We start from the raw sequence: 16,846 nt of genomic DNA on the forward strand, positions 1-16,846 counted from the left end.
TGGCCAGGTCACCGCTGCCAGGAGAGGGGAACAGGGCATGGGGCAGGAGACCTGGCAGGGCAGGAGCGCTGCCTCCCACTGCACCCACTTGAGGCTGATGCGGACTCAGCGAAACAAGAAGATCTTTTCATCCCCTCGCCAGGCTCTGGACAGTGTCCTGACAATTCAATCAGATCCCACTTAGCTGTACTAGAGCAGGAAAATAAGAAGCATCCTGTGTCTCAATAAGGTTTTTCTAAAGCAAGTCTCTGACAACAATTCAAGAGCCTGAAATGTGCTAATAAACTGATTTAGTGATTTGGCTGTCACTGCAAATTGCTTAGTTTGCATTCAGGAAACATGGGAAGAAATCTGTTCTTGGGTCTTGCTTATTACGTGCCGATCCTGAACACACACACACACACACACACACACCTCTTTAACTTCTACTGCCGGAGATCATCTGAGGCAATGAGGGAAAGCAGGTTTGTGTCTGCAGGATCTGTGTCTCAGCAGACATTAAAGCTCACAGATGCCCACGCATAAAATTCAGCAGTGAAAGCCTCACCCAGGGCGAGGTGCCGGGATGTAAGGTCACCTGTCTGCACGGCACGCACCGGCAGGGATGCTGCGAATGCTCCAGGGGCTGGGGGGCACCAGCCCCTTCCCCGCTGTCTGCTCCCATCCCTGGGGGGATCCAAACCCCCCAGGCCCCGGTGCCGGACCAATGTGCCCCAGCAGCAGAGCGGGTCCCTGCCTGCACCAGGGAACACATCTGCAAGCTGCCGTGCCCCTCAGTGCTGCTCTGTTCTACAGACACTGCACACATGCACCAGTAAATACGGCCTCTGCTCACTTACTAATTAGCTTCTCCCAGCCAGAACCTTGTTTCTTACCTGCTGCTTTGTGCTGGGAGTTGTTTTGCATGCACACCCCCCACGCTTAAATTGAAGTGTTGGTGTTAAACCCGGTTTCCTCATTGCAACACCAATGCGCACCACAGTCAGAACAGCTCAGCCTGATTAATGACTCATAAAGGATTTTCTACTTCATGTACCTGCCTGTAGAGCTGAACAGAGCTGTACTACAACACACGTATTCAGTATTTTCAATATATGCATCCAAAAATTAAATTTTCTTGTTTTCCTATTGTGCCTTTATTCATGTGAGCATGAAGGCACCATCTGTTATTGATATATAGGACCCCATAAACATGCAGATTGATTCTCCTGGCTTACATAGGATAAGCATTTAGCTTTGTTTGTATTAAACAGGAACAAGTTGATTTAATCCCCACACTAATGCACCGAAACCCATCAAACTTCTGTAAATGAGGAAGGATGCTGAAAGATGCACATCACCTGCAATGTGATGTTATATCTGATATCTGATGTTGGTGGCTTGGATACAGGGAGGTGCAAGCCTGGACTCAAGTGCTTTCCTAAACTGCAGCTTTATTTTTTGTCTCTTGAAGGCCAGCAGATGCTACGTGTTGATGGGCTTCATTCAGAGTGCACACCTTGCACCGAGGGGCAGAGTGAGGTGGGTGTCACAGCCCTGCTGCCAGACCAGTGCCAGCAGCCCGTCCTGGCAGAGCATCGCAGCAGCTCCTGGCATTCCAGCTGATCCCAACGCAGCACGGACAGCGGCTGCCCCAGAGCGCCCGCAGCCTCTCAGCTTCCCTCTTCGTACCCCAGGCCACTGGGGTGAAGCAGGGCACTCAGCAGGTACCATGTGCCTTTCTGGGGCAGCACCACCCGCGGAAATACCGCTCTAAATACCTGTAAACTTTGGGGAGGCAAACGTGCCATTTTATGCCTTTGCTACTAGGCAGAGATTAAAGAGGGAGCTTATGCTCACAGGCAATCTGTTCACCTGGAAAGGGCTGCTTTGCTCAGGCACAGTCAAAGCCCTCCATATGGGAAGGAAAAGGGCTGGTTATTTGTGCCAATGCTCTTGTGCATGCACAAGCTCTTTGCTCCACGAGCTCAAAACAGAAGCCTGGGTGATGGGGGAGCTGGGTCCTGGTAACCAAGCCAGGGTTCAAGACAGCAAAGTACCTGCACCACAGAAACAACAGCTCCTTCATCAGCCTTCAGAAAAAAATCTGAGCTGACAGCAGAGAAGGAAAATGCTCCGTTTGATCTACTAATTGGCACTGACTGTAGTGTCAAGGAGCTGTGTTCTGGTTAACTCTCCATCCTGCTTCCCAGCCAACTCGCTCTGATGAACACTTGTTACTTGGCTCATGCCGATGCAAGGCTTTCAGCGTCAAATGCTTTTCATCTCCGAGCTGTACAATGCAATATCCGAATCCACAGCAAGTGATGACTGGCACCCACATGCCGGAGTGAAACTGTGTAGGAGCAACAAAATTCCTCTGCAATCCTTTTGGGAGAGCATGGCAGTAAAGTACCAAGTCCCTCACATTCAGATGTGGGGGCTTCTCCGCTGCTTTCCTGCGGACTGACACAAGGCTGGTTTTGTGCTGTCCCAGAAGACGTGCCACATAGCAACCCAAACAGCACAGCCTCGATGGCTCTGTGGTGAAACCAAATGTATTTCCCTGTATTTGAGGGGAAAACAAATACTCTGTTTCCAGCTTATTGGTGGTTCCTAAATACTGTACATATTTTTAAGAGAAAATTCTGGTGTAGCAGCTTGGTGATGGCAAAGAACATCACGAGTTTTTGCACACTTCCTTGCAACAGCACTTGTGCAGAGGGAACCACTGCATTGCCAAAGGACAAGTATTTATAAAGAACCAAGCTTTTCTACGCATGGCTAAATTTCTTCCTATTCAGCCTCACATTTCCAGAAGTGAGAAAAGCCATTAGAGCTACACCCAGCAGACGTTTCAATTATGGTCTCTTCTTATCTATTTACAGCATTCAGATTTTGACTGATGCAACAGAAAACAAAGCAGGCAGAAGGATCTATCCCTGCTCCAGGCTCTGCTCGCTCAGAAGCATCATTCCTTCGGGCACAGCAAGGATAAGGGCATCCAGCATTACACAGCATCTTCCCGTCTTCCTGCACAGCCACAAAACCTGCAGGCTTTCCCCTTATGCCTCAATCAAAACACCAAGAAGAGAATGAAGGAAGGTGAGGAAGTTTGTGTAACCGCCCCCCCCTTTAGTCACTACTGTGGTTTCTAAATTAAGGCGTCAATTTTACCGTGTTCTGCTGAAGGTGACTGCCAAGTGGCCGGGGAAGCTTTGCTTCCCTGGGACCAGTCTGAGCGTGGAACACCTTCAGCAGCATTGCCCCGTTAGAGAAGCAAACATCCTGTTTGTAACACCAACTCTGAATCCAAAACTGGAAAGGGACAGCAGTGGGAGCATTAAATGCAAGATGTGTCATTTGTAGATAGAAACACTATTTTGAGATATAGAATGTTCAGAAGTTCTAAATATTAACTATTAAAAGCTAACATTTTAAAATTCCTACACAAAAACATATTTATAACCCTGCTTAGCACTGTCTGGCTGAGATGAGGCTCAGCCCCAAGCAACAACCACGAGTGCAACATCAGGACCTAGCCAGCCTTTATCCACCACAACCCAAATGACCTTGCTCTGGGAGCCCGCAGCCCGACGGGAGCACGCCCGCTGCTCATGGCCACCAGCGGCCAGCCCTTACCCCTTTGCAGATCGCCACCGCCTCCTTGGACATGGACTTGGGGTAGGCCACGTTATGCTCCATGATGGACTGGAAGAGCTCATCTTCATCTTCTCCCTCAAAGGGAGCCTAGAGCAAAGCAAGCAGAGGATCAGTGGCGTCTCTCCGTCTGCCCCTGGGGCAGCAGCGCAGCCCCTCGCCCCCGCGCCACGGCTCCAGTCCTGGCTCCATCTCCTGCACGGAGCTGAGGCCCTCGCTGCTCGCCAGCACCAGAACAAATTGCACGTCGGCATGTGCTCACAAAAGAATTTAGCACCAACCCATAGGAATCAATTAAAATTCAATTACCTGGCCAGCTAACATTTCATAGAGCAGGACTCCAAATGCCCACCAGTCCACCGACTTCCCATAGGGCTGATAAGCAATTATCTGAAAACAACACAAACAGCAGGATTACACGTCCATTTCTCACCTGTTGGCACAACGCAAACTAATTTCAAGCTGGAGTCTGGGTCAAAAGGACAAGGTTATTTACTGAGACTCGATTCTCTGAAATAGTGTGAAACTGCAATTATAAACAGAACACATGATAGGCCAAGGATCCAGTGAGTTTAAAAGAAATCACTCTGCAGATGTACTCTAAATACTGGAAAAAAAAACCCACACCAGAATATTCACTGTGATTTTGGACTGATTCCTTCTGATTCAAGTAAAACTCCAGCACATTTACTGTGCCCTTTCAGAGCACTCACAGCAAGGCATGTCGCTTCAACAGGGGCAGGAGCAGGAGCTTTTTGTGGTTACCTTGATGCAATATATATATATATATATATTTCTGCTGACTTCAGTGCAGCGGGTTTGAAATAACCCAGAGTTTGGCCCTCTGTGTACAGGCTGAGGCCCTTCAAAAGATACTTACAGAATATGGGTAGTGAAAACAGTCTTCCAGGTTGCCAGTTTGCTTTCTCTTATTTATTACAGAACCTCCCTCACACACACACACACAAACAGCAAAAACTAACAGAACCTAACAGCATCACCCTTAGCTGAGCAATGTGGTTGGTTTGCAGTTGAAGTCAACACTGATGTAACTTCAGGTTTATATTGTTAATTTCTAATATCCAAATTTATTTTGGATAATGCACCAAAGCACAAATATTCCTACATTTTCCATGATTTACTTTTTAAAATCTGAAATCCTGTGACTTCCATAATGGAACAGCCCTGCAGGAGAGCACGGGCATTGCCCCCGTGCAGGACAGGCTCAGCCCGGGGTGCGTGCGGAGCCCAGGGGCTCCCATCCCAGGCTCTGGCTCGTTCGCTTGGTGCAGCTGACTGGCGGCATTTCAGCGCCCGGGGTTGGACAGACCTTGGGCTTTGCCATCTGCTACTTAATGCAAAACAATTACCCAATTTATTCCTCTCAATTACTGAAGTCTATTCTGCAAAGACTCAGGCACGAATGCCGATCGCGTGCTGCCCGTGTGAGAGGTCTGCCAGCCCCACGGCCGTTCTCCAGCCCCGCAGCCTTGGGGTCCTGCGCGTGGCCTCCCCAGCCTCTGGGCACCTGACCCAGCCTGGATGCTGGTCCCAGCCTTGCACACATCCTGCTGAGATCAGACCTTGAGCGTCAGCTCTGACATCCTTCCACCAAGTGCGCCTTGAGGCCCTCCCACGTGAGTGCTGGATGGGCTCTGAGCGCTCTGGGAAACGTAGGTGTGAGCTGCGCAGACCAGAAAGGCCCGAAAAGACAGCAGGGCCTGGAAGAACTCCTCCGAGAAAACCTGTCTCTGCAATTTGACCTCGCCAGCTGCATGCCAGGAAAGGCCAAAACGGGGGTCCCATGGGGAGGACACGCAGCCCTGCAGGACGTGGGGCCGGGCCCTGCCACTGCCTTGGCCACCCTGCAGCAGGCCACGATGGAGCTCGGTGCCCCACTTGGTGTTTGAAAGGAGGGGACGTGTACCTTTTCTGCTCTGAGACCTACTGGTAGCAGGCTTTAATGGGATTCCTGGATACTCCAGTGATTTTTATCCTAATTTCCCATTTCCTGATTTTCTTTTGGAGAAAAAATAAATAGAGCAAGCAGAAGAAAATAAGAGTGTAAATGATAATGCTCAGCCAAATACCAAGAGAACCGGTCATTTGTCCTGCTTTGAAAGAGTATTAATCACACAGAGCAAGAGAGCTGTGCAGCAATAGGACACCAATATTAATCTTGGTGGGACAAGGATACGCAATACACATCTGAACTGGTAATTAAAAGCCTCTGGCTGCAGCAAAACACAGCATAGCTTAGCATACAAGTGCACCTAACTCTGTCCTAGCAAAGAGAATCTCTCTAAAACATTTAAATGAATAAATATTAATCTCATCATTGAAAATTCAGCGAAGTGAGATTTCAGAGGGATATTTTTATTTCAAGGGATCAGACGTCTGCGAATAATTACCTACCTGAATTTCACAAATCTGACATTAAATTGCACCCATACAGCACTTCACCTAAGTGCCGTGTGTGACTTCATCTAGCCAGTGATAACCAGCACTCAGCAACTGGAGCGATCCCGAGGCAGGGGCAGGCACGGAGCCCTTCCTGCGGGCAGCAAGCTGGAGGGATCCAAAAATCTCCCCTTCCCAGGGAAACGTTACCCACGGGTAATTCCTTCCTCCCAGCCCAGGGCTGGCAAGGGCGCAGGCTCCCCGGCACGGCACCTTCCCCACGGCTGCCGCTCGGACCCCACAGGAGCACTGTGGCTCCTGCGGAGTGGGTTCTCCCTCGGAAGGAGGTTCTCCCCCTGGAAGCGCTGTCCCCAAACACCTCCTGCCTTGCAGGTCTCCTACCTCGGGCGCGATGTAGTCAGGGGTGCCGCAGAAGGTCTTGGTAGTCACCCCGTCCCAGATGTTCTCCTTGCACATGCCAAAGTCCGCGATCTTGATGTGCCCTTCGCTGTCCAGCATCACGTTGTCCAGCTTGAGGTCCCTACAACGTAGGAGTAAAGCAATTACACAGATGACCACGAGTGAGGCCATGCAGCAATAACAAACCTCCTGACCCCTGGGAGCGAGCTGCGGCCTCGTCTCACACACGGGCTGTTTGTAGGATAATGTGTGGGGAAATACGTACAAACAAGTCGGCGATGTCAGGATGAAGAGTTTATTTTACTTTTAACCCACAGGAACACCATGCGGGGCAAATCGCTTTTAAGTGTTTGACAGAAAATACTCTCAATGTGGCAGGGAGATAGGTTTAACGGCGCTTTCTTTTGCGCCTAAGAAAATCAAAGTGCGTTTAAAGTTCATCAGCAACAAAAAAGTAGGTACCTACTCAGCAAAAGTCCCTGTATCACCTGTGCTTTTCTCCCCCATGAAAATACAAATCAGAGTGTTTCTCTCTGTTCCTCGCATGTTTGTGGTGGCCATGACTGTTCCCACCAGAGCTTTGCTCCCCAGCACAGCCCAGTGGTGCCTCCGGCCGAGACAATCCCTGACCAGTTCCCTGCCCGCCCTCACCAGGGTGGGTACCCCGAGCTGAAGGACAGCTTTGGGGCAAACACTGAGCAATTGGGGCACAATATGTGAACACGGACTGAGGCACATGAAGGGTTGGGATGAAAGCCACAGCAGATCACTGTCATAACATGCTTCGCACACAAAGTATATTGGGCTGCTCTTGGAGTCAAGAATGTTCGACAGGCAAAAATACACTTTAAATACTTCTGCTTGGCATACTTCAACTTTGGTTAGGTAAGAGCATAATAGAAGGAACAGCAAAATTTACGACTTCTTGCTGTTTTCTAAGATAGTTTTTTTCTAGCCAGTGCTTACAGCCCTGATCGGCCAAAGACGAGTGAACACGAGTCTGTGTTCAGACCTTGGGGGAAGAAAGGGGCACTGGGGACTGCAGACCCAGAATCTCTCTCTGCAGCAGCTGATGGCAAAAATCATCCCTCACATCAGGCTTGCTCTGCTTCTTTCATCTTCAGAACAGTCTCCAGCAACTCACAACTCAGTAGTGCAGCTGGCGTTTCCTTTTTGCAAGCACTTAATGCTGTCTGACACTCATTAGGATGCTCCGCTCTACCCTGGGCGCTGGGAATACTCCCAAGCAGGGAAGGGCAGCGGCTCACGAGTTTCAGTGCTTAACCAGCAGCCTCGGAGCATGGCCCCGCACTCAGCAGTCATCCAGCTAACCTTGGATGCTGTAAATCATATTGCGAATGGAAAAGAAGTTTTAGTATCTGACTCTAAGTGACAGACTTGCACTGAGCTCTTAGAATAACCCCTCCATAAGCACTTACTCTAATTTAATGATAGGAAAACAGTGCCCGGCAGCAGAACACGTGGCTCAGAGTCAGTCCCTGCTGCCAGTGGCATGCAGTTGTATGGAGAGAAACGCATGGAGCAGAGGCAAAAGAAGAATCAAAGCTGCTTTTATGAGCTCTCTTTCCTATAAAACCAGGAAAGACAAGCACCCTCTGAAAAAACAGTGTCACTATGAGGCTCCCAGCCCCGTTTTGGGCACACCTGGCCGGTGCACAGCTGCCAACCTCTGCCTGTGGCAGTGGCACAGACGAGGGCCCTGGGGCAGCCGGGCCAGCCCCTGGCACCGCTGTCCTTGGAACCTGCTCCGGCTGCGGTTCTCTGGGGAACAGAGGGTGGAGGAACTTGCTCACCTACCGATAAATGATGCCTTTGCTTTGCAGGAAGAAGAGGCCAATGGCTATTTCTGCAGCATAGAATCTGAAATGAAAGATTTAAAAGGAGGACTGATAATTAAAGGAGATAAATCAAAATGAAAACCTTTCAGATCCAATTGCTCTAGAAGAAACACACTGGGCATACATGACCAAAGGATAAAGACAGCCACAACATAAAAATACCAGACAAGCATCACATGAGAAGGACACAACCTACCCTCCGCTCCGTATCAGGCAGAGACGTGATCAGGTTGCTGTGGGCTAGCAGGGGCTGTCACTTCTCATTACACAAATTCTCATTAAGAGAGAGCTGGGATCTATAGCTGTTTGTTACTGTGTGCCGGCAATGCAGCTTGAAAAGTTATCTGTCATCTTGGGGAGGCGGAGGGGATAACATGCACTGCCACTGTCTTCTTTGAAGAATATTCTGGGTCTCGGAGGACTGTGCCAGAGCTACAAAGTGCCCTGGGTGCCTGATGCTGGTTCAAACCCACCTGGGCTCCGCTCACTGTTTAAGTTATTTATTTAAGCATAAACACATCCTGCCCTGTCCAGATCACAGGGAGCAGGAGCCAAAAGCCACCAGTGAGCACCCTGGTTGGCATCCCCTGCAGGGCAGCCAAAGCCCAAATGTCCCTCGTACATCCCAGGGGCATGCGCGGGCAGAACTGAGGTGTGGGGGCAGCGCCACGGGCAGGAGCCCTCAGCTGCCTCCTACACCTGCGCCTCCCCCAAACCTCCCTGTCTGTGCATGGAGGTCAGTTATCTGCCCACTGACAAGTGCAATGTACCCCAAAGAGGAGCCGGAGGCACCAGCATCCTTAGCACCAAAGAACTGTCTTGCGTCTTCCCACTCCTGTTGTCCTTCCTCTTCCCTCTCTTTTTGCTCAGGACTTGCACCGCAAAAGCCTGTGCCTTGGACTGTTTTTCCAGAGACTGACACAAATACATCAAATACCTACCCTGAAGGTATCAAACTAGGTCTGTTGAACTTACACAGCATGTGGCTCTTTAAACCTCCCAACCTGCTGGATCTGGTACATTAAGTCCCCGCCATTCACATATTCCATCACAAAATACAAGCGATCCTAAAAAGAAAAAAAAGCAAACAATTAGCAGCAGAGTTATTAGAGCAGGGAATCTACAGAGGTCACAAATAATGGCCAAAGCAATTGACAGCTCCAGTCTGTATTTTTCACAGCAATACAATTACCATTACTGCCCTCCCCAAGGGGTGCAGGTGGAGTCTGTGTTCACACGGAGCCTGTGAGACAGATGTGGTAATTCCTTTCCAGTGCTCTGGACTTGAACCTCATGTACTTCTGCAGGTAGATCTGATAGCAAGTGGAAGAATTCCCACAACAGAGGTTTTTCATTCGCATTAACGAATTAGTTTTCATTCTTCACTGAACCCATTTTGCAGGGTGTTTGATGAGCCAGCACCTAGCTGGTGTTAAAGCATTCCCCTGCTTCCACACTGTGGCAGCCACATAGGCACAGACTCTTAAAAGATGTGGTTTCTCTCTGCAGCCTGCTGTGCCAGTGGAAGCCAAGCCTGCATGCCGGGGCACCCTGGGCTCACACTGTGCCCTGCCCCAAGCCCGAGGAGATCAGCAAGGCGAGAAAGAAGACCCGAGTATTCCCACAAAGCTCAGAACCATGGGTTAATAAACCAGAAGCAGCTGCGTCCTGCCACGCAGCATCCCGAGCAGAGCTCTGGCATGAGCCCTGCCAGTCCCGGGAGGCACGGGAGCCTTGGGCAGGTGGGAGCTCAACGCCAGGGACACCTCTGCCCTGGAGGAGCCGTGCCCTTGAAATGCCACTTCCCTCTGATGTTTCACAGCTCTTTTATCAAATGGGAAATGTCTCCGAAGAAAATCACGCAGGACTGCCAAAACCACCAACCTAAACATGTCAGCTTCCCCCTGCCACAAGCACAGAGCTTTTCTGGGGGAGGGAAAAGCGACGTCTTCGGACTGCCTGAGTGCCTGCAGAAGTGGGGCACAGACGGCCGCCCAAATGGATCTTCCCTACTACCAGCAGGCATCTGTGCTCCGGCATGGGCGCATGTCAGCTGCCGATGGGAACAGCGAAGCGCTGTCACATCAGGCCTGAGTCACCCTTCCTACAACAACCAGCTCCCTACCACCTTCACAAACCTGCCCACGGGGCCACAGCATGCAGGAGCCCACAGACAGCCCTGGGCAGCAAGGCTCGAGGCTCACCCTGGCCCCATCCCTCCTTGCTGACACCCCAAAGCAGACACACCGAGGCTGAAGTGCTGGGAGAGCTCCAGGTTCGTGGCGTTACATAATAATCCTCATTCTTCACTTCATTTCCTCCTTGAAAAAGCCATGTCCTGCTTCTAGGACACTGAAGACAAGGAGCCCAGAACAAATGCAGATGTGAGCACTCCCATAATCACGGCTATGGAGTCGCTCGGGTAATCGGCTCCTCGGCCGGGCGCAGCACGTTGGCCCCGCACGGGCACCCTGACCGCTGCAGCCTTAACAGTACTGAAGAACAGCACCCGAGGGGCAGTCAGGCTATGGAAAATGTGGCACTGAGGATAGAAGAGGGGTTCCAGCTCATCAGCGGAGCAGGAATGCCGCACGTACCCCTCTGCACCTGCCCGCCTCTGCCAAGCCTTGCGGCACAGCAGGCACACATGGGGGGAAAGGTCACCTTCAGCAGCCACTGCCACTGCACTGTCTGCTGACGGGAACTGGAAGGCCAGGCAACACCGTGCTTGTTTGCAGCTGCTTCCTAAATATATCGATCAACTTCAAGGAGGAAGAATATTAAAGAGACGGTCTCTTGAAACAGCCAGCTGAGCTCTAAAAGCAGGATTCGAGCTTTCCTCATTTGGGTGGAGGAGAGAATGATGCTGCCTCAGGGGAAAAAAAAAAAAAAAATCACGAATAAAGCAGCCAGATGGCTGGCCAGCCCACAGGCTGGAACAGGGGGACGCAGACGGATCTGTCCTGCTCCTGCCGTGGGAGGAAGGACAGGGTCTCTCCAAGTCTGGAGCTTCCAAGCTCACCGAGCAGCAGCAAGGTGCAGATACTGAGACACCGCCCGCACAGAGCTGGCGGCATGGGGCCCCTTTCCGGAGCAGCCAGCACACGACTCCCGGGGCTCCTTCCAACGCCTTCTTCTGATCAACCATTTGGTTTGTCCACCTCCCGCCTCACTCCGCACCACGAACAGGAGCTGGTGCCGGGACAACCGCCAAGTCCGCGTCCAGCCGGAATTTATTGTTCCCATTGCTGCTGCTGGGGCTGAGCCCCAGGGGAAAGGGAAGGGAAGGCCGGGTACACCCGGCTACATCAGCACCTCCAGCAGCCCACGTGTGGACCCCGCGCCCATTTGGGCACAGCCCCAGGGCCCCGCAGTCTGGTCCCCAGGGGGCTACAGCTTCCCTCTCCTTCCGGGCCCATGCAGTTCTCTCATCGCTTATCTTCACTGCTTTAAAACACAGATTTCAGGCTTTTCTCTCCCCCAGCTGTCAGCTGAGCTAACAGCCCAGGCTGAGAAGGACGCTCTGGACTGTGCTCCCAGAAATCAAAGTGCTTTGTGCCAGCATTTGATAATACACCCTGCTATACATTTTGATTACATTACAAATACGATTACTATTAAGCTACTATAGGTCTGCCAGGAATAATCCCGCACTGACTCACTTCAGATGCCACAGAGATGCTGTGTGAAATAGGTTCTCCTGCCACTTTTTGATTACTGTGCTGCAAAGCCGGTCCACACTCTTTAAATACACTGAATGTGTTTGGTAAATGAAATTTCTGGGATAATATTAAAATGTAATCCTCCTGGACAGCATTGTCGTCGTTCCAAAGGGCTGCACTGATTACCTCTCCCCGCTCCTGCTGACACATACCTGGACATTTTCATTTACAGGTTGCCCAACAGCAGCCCAGAGATTGCTTTGAAAGTTCCCCTTCCCCACTTCCCACCCCCGTTTCTGACTTGTACGAACTCAATAGCACACCCATTTCAAACTGAATTTCCTGCGCTTTGTATTAGTTTTCACTGCCTACTCTGATTTTTGATCACAAGAATGAATTCAGAGATAAAGCACAGCACTTCACTATTGAATCATAACTCCAATCACAGGCAGGGGGCCTTCTGAAGGGCTGCAAAACCACATCAACGCAATCAGAAGTTGCCTAATGAAAAAATCTCGAGGGTGCAGATCTTCTCCATTACAGCCTCCAGCCTAACAAGCACACACAAACACTTTGTTCACAAAGGCATTTCTGCAAGCAAATCGGGCATGTTATAAGTTTGCTGAGGGAGAAATTACACGGCCACTTCTGGAAGTACGATGATGTATATCCAGAAAAAGAAACATGAATAAAAGCAATGGCATGTTTTATAAAAGCTAAAATGCATAAACAAGCCCAGGAAAGCACCAGTCCTGGGACACTGGCAGTGCTGGGAGTCTCGAAGAGGGTTTCTGCCCACTGGCTCACGAGCGAAGCCAAGAGAATGACACCTGATTTGCAAAGTGCCAGGCTCCCAGTGCATCCACTGCAGGGGTTCCCTGCCTGCCCAGGGCACGCAGAGCAGCACAGCTGAGGCTCCCAGGCAGGGCGCCGGCACTCACCATCGTCTGAAAGCAGGAGTGAAGCTGTGTCAGGAACGGAGGCTTCCCGGAGAGAGCCAGCACTCTTTTCTCGACCATGGTGCACTCTACGTCATCGTCCTGGATAACGACATCCTTCTTCAGGATCTTAACGGCATAGAGCTCGTCGGTGCCCTTCCTCTCCGCCAGCATGACCTGCGCCGGGGAGAGAACACGTGTGGGATGTTGGTGAACACACATCTGCCACATCTATAGCCCACACAGTATTGTGCAGTTCTCGTTACAACCTTCAGAAGAGCGCCAAATGGTACAGAAAGCTACCGGTGATGTTTCCAAAAGTATTTGGGAGCTCTTGCTGTAACAGATAACACATTTATGTCCTTATGGCCCAGTCCCCTTGGTGAACCCAGCCCGAGGTGCTTTGTCCATCCTGCAGTTCCAGACCATTCACCATTTTATTAATGGTAAAAACTTGCAATTGAAAAGTTAGTACATACTAATAGCACAAAAAACAGCAAGATTTTCCCTGCCTCACACACACCCTCCAAAAAGTGCACGGTAACCAAAACCTCAATACATGCCAGCCCCTCACTCAGCCAAAGCCCCCTCTCATGCAGAAGAATCCATTCAACCTCACTTTTTATGCCATTTTCACTCATTTGCAGATTTATTTACTGCAATAGATGGGATGCACTGCTTCTGCTGGTGCAAGTTTCTCCATTAATCACACCTGCCCCAGAGAGGATCCCCCCAGCTGCTCCACCTTGCTCCACCAGCGTAAGCTGCTCCTGCTGCTGCCAGCAAGGCAAAGGGGGCTCGGGAGCGCGCTGCATCCCAGCTCCTCTCCCTCAGTCTCGCATCACGTTAGATTTGAGAGCTCAATGGAAATGAATTGCTCTCTGTTTGGAAGAGTCTGTCCAGTCACATCAGGAACAGCAGTCAGGATGTTTGGAAATAAATTACGAGAACTCGACATCAAAAGGGTGGAACTGCAAGGAACTGAAAGGCGTTTCCCTCCAGAGCAGGTTTGCAGCGAGAGCGCTGGCAGGTCCCATGCAGCGCTAAGGAGATAAGACCCACGCTGTGCTGCCCCTGCCACGGCCCCCAGCTGTCCCCACAGGGCAGCAGGAGCCAGGCAAGGAGCTGCCCCACGGCAGGGCCAGCAGCCACCCCCGGCCCTCTGGTCTCACTGGGGCAGAGCAGGCTTGGGGACATGACGGTGGCTGCCACCGCCAGGCAGCAAGGCAGGGGCCGCAGCAACGAGCCGCCAGGCTGAGGTCTCTGCTGCCCGCCCACTTGTTAGAGCAAAAATAACAGTCACATTTAGGGAGTACTTTTTAAAAGCATGTGGCTCTTTGGCTCATTTCATGCGCTTGGCTCTGGCTCTGTGACAGGCTGGCTGTCCTTGACACTCTGCTTGTCAGGATTAGCTGAGGAAACCATCAGGGCTTCCGAGCGCCAAGTGCTTTGGAAAAGCCACTGACATTTACATGTTCATCAGCGGGGCACAGGATTGCAGCGAACACACACCGTCCTCATCCATCGGCAGTGTTAAAAAGCAGACTGACAGCAGAGCAGCGACTTCAGTAACGGATTTATTTACTTGCTGATGTTTAAAGAAAGTTGAGATTCTGCAGCACAGGGTACGAGTGCTAGAGCAGTGCTGCTGTGCACAGGTGCTAAAATATGGGGCTGATTTTTTAAAGGCAGGTGGGCTCTGGCAGATCCACGTTGGTGGAAAAGAGAAGCAGCCACTCCAAGGACAGGCTGAGAGAAAATGAAGACTTTATGTGGAAGAAAGTGGATCACATGCCGTGTCACCAGTGTGCGGACGTACCTTGCTACCCATAACCCTTTCAGAGAAAAAACAAATAAAACAGGGAATCTCTGAACCTAGAATCTGTTACTGCCAGGGACGGACTGCTCCAGGGGGAATAGCAGGAGGAGTCCACTTGGGAAGCAGAGAAATCGCAGTGTGGAGCAGAGCCTGGAAAGCATCCTGGTGCTTTTCAAGATATTTTGCTTGGAGACTCTCAGGGGAGAGAGCGTTGTTGTTGGTAACGGAGTGTGTTTGGAGATGAACACACCAGGAAATTTCCCTGGAGGTACAAAAAGATCAAATGTAAAGATAAAATCGGCTGCTGAAGAATGGGGTTTGGTAGCAGTAAATAGTGCTGTGGGGACTGAACTCTGCCGACTGGAGGCTTGCAGGGGAGAAAATCCCAGGCAGAGTGGGGGGTGACACCGAGTTGTCCCCACGGACCAGGGGACAGCTCCCAGCACCCAGAGCGCTCGGTCTCTGCAGCGGGGTGAGAGGCAGAGTTTGCTGGTGCACTGAATTAATGCAAAAAACTGCTCCAGGGCTTACACGGACTGTAAATGTTTCATGTGGTAGCTTTCCAATGACATAGCAGTCCTGAGCCACAGCTGAGCCAGCCAGCCCTGCATTACTGACATGTACAATGCAAAAGGGCTTCTCTGCAGCTGCCTGCAAATCAGCGGTACTGCAAACATCGCAGAGAGGCATTTGGTGGACAAGGGCGAGTGCACATCTGGGTGTGTGCAAGGGGGATGCAGAAATCCCCATTACTGTATCGCTCTTTCACGTCTGTGCTGGCAGAGCGAGAAGCTACAGAAGTGTAAATCGAGACTAATGCCGTTCAGGATGTTGTAATCACTCTGAATTTGCATATGCAGATGGGATTGCAGGCTCTGCTTTACAGCCCGTCACAAAAATACCTCCTGCACCCTGCCCGACAAGCATGAAGTCTGTGAGCATTAGCAGACTCAGCCTGCTTCCCGAGCAGCAGGCGGGGCAGCTCGCAGCCTGCGGTGCTGGGGCGAGCACCCCTGGTCCTGCTTGCGGCTGTTCCGCGGCACGGTGCCGGTACGGTGAGGGTTCAGCACCCACAGCCTGTCCCGGTGCACGAGGCTGAGCTCCGCGCCGAGCTCCATGCTCTCGGTGCACCAGCGGGGCTGGCTCCAGCTCGCTGGCATCGCGGTTCCTATGGTGACTGCAGCATGGATACAGCTGAAGTCTCAGGGGAAGGACAGCCAGTGATGAGCCAGCTTCAGCAACGCCTGCTAATGACAGCGAGGAAGATTTGTACCCTTTGCTTTGTAAACACAAAAAGATCAGGACAAGTGAATTCGCGCAGAGCAGCTTGCTAATGCCTTGAACCACGCTGCGCAGGACACGCGTGTCTGTGGGCAGGCGGCGTGCCTGCACCATGCAGCAGGTGCCCGGGACTGGAGCACCTCAGTCAGAGCCTGGGCCCTGGCTGCTGCTCTGCCCACGTGCACCTGCTACCAGTCCTCTGGCACACTGCACACCAGGATGGGGCAGGAGAGCGCTTCACAGCGTGAAGATTCTCATGGGACACAAAACTTGTCAAATTGTCTCCCATTGCACTCTAATCTATACCTGCAGAGGCTAAAGTATCAGCCCTACTCAGAAAAACACCTTAACCCCCCCCAAAACGACTGACAGTTCGATAGCGTAACAGATTGATTAGCTACAAAAATATGAGCAAGCCCCAGAATTTAACTTCTCTCTATTTATATTACAGCAAAGCAAACCCGGGGCGTGCTGTGCCAAGCGTTGTGTTCCTCAGTCGGGAACATCTCCCATCCCCTTGCCAAGCCGGGGAGGGGACTGCCACTGCCTGCAGCTCCGGGGGCGCCTGCAGACCCTGCCCAGCCCGGGGCAGGGGGCAGCTGGGGGCAGCCCCAGAGCAGCCAGGACCGGGACACCAAGGGCTGCCCTGCATCCCGCTGCTGAGCACCCCTACGGCAACCATGCACGCCTGAGTGAGGCGTACAATCCCGTGGTTTTCTGGTCTTCCAGAGTGCAAAATCAGAGCTGAACCTCCACCCCCCCCCCAAACCTCACTGCTTGGCTCAGTGGGGACTTTCATCTCCCCCCGACCAATTGAAATAAAAACAA

General features: G+C 51.5%; 1 protein-coding gene across 2 annotated transcripts in view; it reads right to left on the bottom strand.

Annotated features, from left to right (window-relative positions):
- The window catches only part of PRKCB (protein kinase C beta), a 114,745-nt gene that overhangs the window by 16,553 nt on the left and 81,346 nt on the right, over positions 1–16,846 (bottom strand). For both annotated transcript variants that reach the window (XM_035339353.1, XM_035339352.1), the window contains exons 10-15: positions 12,922–13,095; positions 9,294–9,385; positions 8,278–8,340; positions 6,442–6,580; positions 3,949–4,029; positions 3,622–3,729 (exon numbers count right to left, since the gene is read on the bottom strand). In XM_035339353.1, the coding sequence (XP_035195244.1) occupies positions 3,622–3,729; positions 3,949–4,029; positions 6,442–6,580; positions 8,278–8,340; positions 9,294–9,385; positions 12,922–13,095 (657 nt within the window). The remainder of the gene's footprint in view (positions 1–3,621; positions 3,730–3,948; positions 4,030–6,441; positions 6,581–8,277; positions 8,341–9,293; positions 9,386–12,921; positions 13,096–16,846) is intronic.

The sequence above is a fragment of the Oxyura jamaicensis genome, chromosome 14 (assembly GCF_011077185.1).
Source record: "Oxyura jamaicensis isolate SHBP4307 breed ruddy duck chromosome 14, BPBGC_Ojam_1.0, whole genome shotgun sequence".
In the NCBI taxonomy this organism is placed as follows: Eukaryota; Metazoa; Chordata; class Aves; order Anseriformes; family Anatidae; genus Oxyura; species Oxyura jamaicensis.